General features: G+C 40.0%; 1 protein-coding gene across 1 annotated transcript; it reads left to right on the top strand.

Moving 5' to 3' along the window:
* Window positions 1-4,339: 4,339 nt before the first annotated feature.
* Window positions 4,340-5,143, top strand: LOC146526624 (uncharacterized). Its single transcript, XM_085206916.1, has one exon. The coding sequence runs from the start codon at window positions 4,340-4,342 to the stop codon at window positions 5,141-5,143; it is 804 nt and encodes a 267-aa protein (XP_085063042.1).
* The last annotated feature ends 2,051 nt before the right edge of the window (window positions 5,144-7,194 follow it).

Here is a 7,194-nt window from a genome sequence, read left to right as displayed (position 1 = left end):
TTTGGTTATTTTGTTTTCCATTTTTTTTTATCTTTTATGACATGTCCAAGTGAATGTTAAGCATTTTTATGGAATAAAGATATTTTGACTTTGACTTTGACTTTGATTCCAGAAATTTCCACAACTTACGTGGGCTTAAGTTTTTCATTCATTCATTTTATTTATTATTTCTGAAATCTTTTTCTTCATTTCTTTTTTCTGAGCATTTTTTCATAGTTTCATGATATAAAATTATCTGGGTAATCAGAATAACGACGGGGTATACCAGCTAATCCTAAAAAATGTTGAGGAAAAAATGTTAAATTAACACCAATAAATATGGAAATAAATTGAATTTTTAATAAATAAGGATTTAATAATAATCCAGTAAATAGAGAATATCAATGAACAAAACCCCCTAAAATAGCAAATACAGCTCCTATCACATCACTGCACCTGCGTGGCGGTAGGGTGAGTACACACCACGCCCTCCGGTTCCTCACACTGTGACCTCTGCATGACAGAGAACACACACGACAGTGAGACACACACGAGACAAAAATTATTGTGCATTTTACACTAAAATATAATTTTTTTATAATGAATTTAAATTCATCTTCAGAATATTTTATTCTTATTTTTTATTTTATTAATTAATAATTCCAATAAAATATTTTTCTTATTTATTTTATTTTTCAGAACTATAATTTCTATTTCATCAAATTCATGATTAGGATGCTGAATTGGCTTAGAAATTAATTTACTTAGATTTATCCCCTTAATCTCTTCCCCCAATAATCTATTAAATTCAGAAGCTTCAAGCAGAAGAATAATTTTATTATCTTATAATATAAATTTTATTTTTTTAATTTTTGAATTAAGGATTAGACGGAGAAGAGGACAAGGGATGAGGAAGAGAGGTAAATTTCAGGAAACTATTGAGCAAGTAGGGTAGGGGCCTGCCCGGAGGAATGAGGTCCGCTAAATCAGATAGCTTGGACCATAGAGGGTGGGATGACAGCTGTAACATTTTACCAACAAACCGATCAGACAGGAATTGGCGACGGATAGGATAAGGAGGATCAACACACTCAACCTGCAGTGCGTTGGTGGGAGAAGACTTCATTGCACCTATAATAATTCGTAGGCATTTGTATTGGATTCTATTGAGTTTTTCAGTAGCAACTTTGTTAAAGGGGTCTAAAACAAATAATCCGTAGTCAATGTGACTACGGATAATGGCATTGTACAGTAGTTTGAGAGTATAAGGGTGTGCACGCCACCACACACCAGACACAGCTCTTAAAGCGTTGATGCCGTTTTCACATTTTTTACTGACATGTTCAGCATGGGCAATTCCGTTCAGTCTTTTATCGAGAATCATGCCTAAGAATTTAACATTTTCTGCTAATTGGATAGTATTATCCCAATACCCACTAAAACCTCACGGTGCTCCTCCTCGACCGCCACTGGCCGCGAGACACGGGGACGTGAGTCTTCCGCGAAACGCGGCGGCGGGAGCCTGCAAGGCACGTCGCGGAGTCAAGGGTGTGTGGGCACCCTCGACGGCCTGCTCAGAGTAGCGCGCGGGAGCAACCTGTGCGTGCCTACTCGGGCCAGGTTGGTAGGCGGTCAGCTTCCCCAAGCTGACCGCCCTCTGGCACATTAGGGCGGAAGGCGGCGATCGTGTGCCACCCTCCGGCGACCCGGTCTCTTACGGCGGATGGCGACTTCGGCAAAAGCCTCCCTCGCCCGTTCCGCCGACTCCTTCTCGAGCACCACTGCCTCGCAGAAGGATGAGACCGCATCCCACGACGTCTCGCTGCCGGCCATAGCCTTGACCACGGCCGGCAGGGAAAGGTCGTCCCCTATGACGTCGCGCAAAGCGCGACGTTGAGACGCCCAGGCTGAGCACACCTCCAACGTGTGCTGGGCCGTCTCATCGAGGCAGTCGTCGCAGTGGTGGCAGCGAGCGTCGGGCTCCCTCCCGGCGATCCGACACAAGTAACCCCCGAAGCAGCCATGCCCCGTGAGCACCTGTGTCATGCGGAAGGTTAGGACGCCGTGACGCCGCGCTAACCACTGGCGGAACACTGGACGAACAGCCTCGATCGTCCTCAGGCCGGCAGTTGGTGTTGCCAGCCGAGTTTCCCACAACTCCATTGCGGCTACCCGCACCTCCTCAGTGCGTGCCTGGCTTGCCGGTTCTCCGGACACTAGGCCTATTATTTCTTCATTTGGTTCATATATTTCATTATTTTCCATAATTTTAATTATTATTATTATTTGAGAATCAATAATTAATCAACGAATAATCCTATTTTCATTAAATATACCATCCTCTATTGAATGATATCAAAATTTACCTCCTTCTGAACATTCTTATAATGAACTTCCTATTTTAAGAAATTTCTAATATGGCAGATTATATGTAATGGATTTAAACCCCATTTATAAAGGAATATCCTTTTTTTAGAAATGGCAACCTGATCTAATTTAAATTACCAAAATAGAGCTTCTCCATTAATAGAACAAATTATTTTTTTTCATGACCATACATTAATTATTTTAATTATAATTACAATTTTAGTAGCATATTTAATAATAAATTTATTTTTCAATAATTATATTAATCGATTTTTATTAGAGGGTCAAATAATTGAATTAATTTGAACTATTTTACCAGCTATTACTTTAATTTTTATTGCACTTCCATCATTACGATTGTTATATATTTTTAACCGACTTCTGTAAGAAAAGGAGGTTATCAATTCGACTGTATTTTTTTTTTTATTATTTTTTTTTATGTTTGTTACCTCATAACTTTTGACTGGGTGAACCGATTTTGATATTTTTTTTTTATTTGAAAGGTGAAGCTTCCCGAATGGTCCCATTTTTTTTTGGTTCATGTCTGACAATGGTATCCATGAGAAAATCACATAAGTCTTAAATTTGCATTAGGTATGTGCGCGACAAATAGACGCATAACTTAATGTCGCGCAAACTGATTTTGATGATTCTTATTTTATTTGAAAGGATACACTTCAAGGATAATTTGGTGAAAGTTTGGCTAGATTCCGATTATGGAATCCGGTGAAATTTGAGAAAGTTTGTTTTTTTTGGTAAAAAATTGATTATACTGTAATAGTTAAAAGCAAAAACTTTTTAACTCGATGTCAGAAGTGAGATTCCTGATCGTTACATTTCTTTTCAATCAACCTCAAAAAAGAGAATGTTCTCATTTTCAACCAACTTCAAAAAAGGGAGATTCCCAATTCGCCCGAATACTTTTTATGTATGTTCTTGTCAATATACCAAAATGTTACTTTGCGCAAAAATAAACCCTAATTAAATGAAGTTTTACATGGGACATTCACAACCACTCGTTGACAACCACTACCACCACCATCACCACTCGTTCAAGAAGCATCATTTTAAGATCTACCCATCACTTAAAATCGTAAAATAAATTATTTTTTAACAAAAACAAAAACCGACTTCTAACAACGAACTAAAAAGTGAAAAATAATTTTACAAAGATTTTATTATTTTGAAGTCGGTGCTCAGTAGAACAAACAGGCTTAGTAATTAGATATTGTAGTAAAGGTGTTGTATTAGCATTAGCTTGACACCGACTTCAAAATAATAAAATCTTTGTAAAATTATTTTTCACTTTTTAGTTCGTTGTTAGAAGTCGGTTTTTGTTTTTGTTATAAATTAATTTATAGATGAACTTAATAATCCTTTAATTACATTAAAATCAATTGGACATCAATGATATTGAAGATATGAATATTCTGATTTTAATAACATTGAATTTGTAGGGAACATTACTTATTCAAAATTAATATTATTACATTTACTAGAATCATCCGCACGCAGCGCATTGGAACAATTCAAACCTGTTCCGAGTTTTTTTGCTATGCCTGTCGTAGGCTGCTAGCCAGCATCGCCACGTTTAAAGAGTCGGCTAGAATCGCTTGCGACATTCACTTGTGTATCCATTGCTCTCTTAGCTTGCATTCAATTCTCAACCTTAACTTCGTGCTAGTTTAGCTTGTATTTTCTATTGGTATTTATTTAAATTTCTTTATTTCCTTCTGTGATTATTTTCTCTTCACGTATCTGTGAGTTAAATAAATTTGGACAATTTCTCCACAAAATTTGGATTTTTAATTTTACTCATTTAGTGTAAAATAAATAAGATCATATTAAATAGTGGTATCACATCTCAACCGCTATATTGGTGACCCCTAAATTGGTGAGCACTACAATAAATACCTACGCTTACTGCTGGCAAGAAGATTTAAAACGGCAGGAGGCCATTTTAACGACCTTGGCAAGTGACCTCTGATACAAGATGGAGGACGCGACTACATCCAACGTGTGCAGAATTGGCGTGCGTATTCCACCATTCTGGCCGGAAGAACCAGCCCTTTGGTTTTCACAAATTGAAGGTCAGTTTGCTTTATCTAATATAACAAGTGATACTACAAAATTTTATTACGTTGCCGCTCAGTTAGATAATCAATTTGCTGTCGAGGTGAAGGATATTATCATTTCTCCTCCCGAGACGGATAAATACATCACTCTTAAAACGCAACTGATTAAAAGATTGTCTGCGTCTCAAGAAAAGAAAGTGATGCAGTTGCTGAGGCACGAGCAGCTAGGTGATCGCAAGCCATCACAGTTTCTGCGATACATGCAAGATCTTGCGGGTTCATCTGTCCCCAAGGATTTTTTAAAAACATTATGGTCGAGTAGGTTACCACAAAACATTCAAACGGTTATAGCTTCACAGCCTGATCTGCCTATCGAAAAATTAGCTGACCTGGCAGACAAAGTGCATGAGATAGCACCCTCATCACCACAGGTCGCAAGCACATCTGCGATGGCCACACCCCCTGCATCCTCCATGTTGGAAGAAATGGCCAAGCAGATCCAACTCCTGACCAAGCAGGTATCGGAACTCTCGACCCACGTACGTCACAACTCGGTCTCATCAAAATTTAAAGAGCGTTCCCGGAGCCATTCCAGACATCGCAGGAAGTCGACTACCCAGCAAAAATGTTGGTACCATTTTAAATTTGGTTCAAATGCTAAAAAATGTGTGCAGCCATGTAGTTACGGAGAGTCGGAAAACTCTCTGGGCAGCCGGAAGTAGCGGCCAACGTCTGCCCTTTACCTACAGGCCGTCTTTTCATTACCGACCGTATTTCAAAAATGCTTTTCCTCATTGATACTGGCTCGGATCTCTGCGTTTTTCCACGGTTGGCTACCAAGGCGCCCTGTACCAAGACAAAGTATGAACTCATGGCGGCGAACGGTACAGTCATTCATACTTACGGTCCTACATTGTTACACTTAGACCTAGGACTAAAGCGTACTTTCACCTGGAAATTTACCATCGCTGATGTTTCAAAGCCCATTATCGGCGTAGATTTTTTGATATTTTACAATCTTCTTGTAGATTGCAGATGTCAGCGACTCGTCGATGGAAATACCACTCTGTCAGTGCAAGCAATAAAAGAAAATATCTCCGATGACCTTGCGTCAGTCAAAGCCATTTCGGGAGAATCAAAATATCATCAGCTGCTTCATGAGTTTCCAGAGGTAACGAGACCATCAGGTACGTCTTCCTTACCTAAGCATAATACCGTGCATTACATCAAAACCATTCCCGGACCACCGGTTACCAGTAGACCTCGTCGTTTAGACCCAGTTAGACTGAAAGCAGCCAAAAAAGAATTTGACGATATGCTGTCACAGGGAACTGCCCGCTCCTCTAACAGTTCGTGGTCGTCCGCTCTGCACTTAGTTAAGAAGAAGGACGACGGATGGAGACCATGTGGTGATTACAGAGCACTCAATGCTCGCACAGTACCTGACAGGTATCCGATACGCCATATCCAGGATTTTTCCTACCAACTCTCTGGTTGTACAGTATTTTCAACTATCGATCTAGTCAAGGCGTACAATCAAATACCAGTACACGTCAATGATATCCACAAAACAGCCATTATAACTCCTTTTGGACTTTTCGAGTTCCCGTACATGACCTACGGACTGCGCAATGCAGCACAAACCTTTCAGAGGTTCATGGACGAAGTGCTACGTGATTTTGATGACTTTTGTTTTGGTTACTTAGACGACATTTTGGTATTTTCCAGTTCTGAAGAACAACATCAGCGCCACATCAGACTACTCTTCACCAGGCTCAAAGAGTATGGTGTTTTGATAAACACATCCAAGTGTGTCTTCGGGCAGCGACAGGTAAAATTTCTTGGTTACCTAGTGTCAGGTTCTGGGACTCAACCTTTAGAGACGAACGTAAAGAGCATAGAGGAGTGCAGTGTGCCGAAAACTGCTAAGGAATTACGACGTTTCCTCGGTATGTTCAATTTTTATCGGCGTTTTATTCCCGATGCCGCAAATATCCAAGCACCATTAGATGCTGCGCTTCTAGGACCTAAGATGAAAGGAGCTAAGCCGATCACTATGACGCCGGAGATGATGGAAGCCTTTCAAAAATGTAAGACTTGTTTATCTCAAGCCACATTACTGGCTCACCCAGATCCTTCTGCAGAGCTAGCTATTGCCACTGATGCTTCTGATGTCGGAATTGGAGCAGTTCTTCAACAACGTGTTAATAACGTATGGCAACCTCTTGGTTTCTTTTCTAAAAAATTAACATCTGCGCAGAAGAAGTATAGTCCTTACGACAGAGAACTGTTAGCCATTTATGAAGCCATTAAATATTTTCGACACATGGTTGAGGCTCGAAACTTCGTGATTCACACGGATCATAAACCTCTCACATATGCATTCAACATTAACAGGGAGAAATGCTCACCGCGCCAATATCGGTACTTTGATTATATTTCTCAGTTCACAACTATTATTCAATACTTACCAGGACGTTTGAACGTAGTGGCTGATACTCTGTCACGACTGGAAGAGGTGAGTCGATCTATCGATTACCAGGCTCTAGCACTTGCTCAAGATACTGATCCTGAACTGCTAGGTCTGCTTCAAAAAGGCTCATCGTTAAAACTGGTTAAGGTAGATTTGCCACACTGTAACCAGAAGTTATACTGTGACGTATCAATGTCTTCTCCGCGCCCGTTCATTACTGAGAAGTTTCGCCGACAAGTTTTTGAAACTTCACACAGCTTGAGCCATCCTGGTAGGACAGCTACAGTGCGGCTGGTTACA

The sequence above is a fragment of the Heliconius melpomene genome, unplaced genomic scaffold (assembly GCF_056956725.1).
Source record: "Heliconius melpomene rosina isolate 202511_hmr_F unplaced genomic scaffold, ASM5695672v1 ptg000039l, whole genome shotgun sequence".
NCBI lineage: Eukaryota > Metazoa > Arthropoda > Insecta > Lepidoptera > Nymphalidae > Heliconius > Heliconius melpomene.
This window is presented reverse-complemented; position numbering and strand designations above follow the sequence as displayed.

Bases quoted from the DNA above. Each gene is read 5' to 3' on its own strand.
- LOC146526624 (XM_085206916.1), top strand. From the start codon at position 4,340: ATGGAGGACGCGACTACATCCAACGTGTGCAGAATTGGCGTGCGTATT.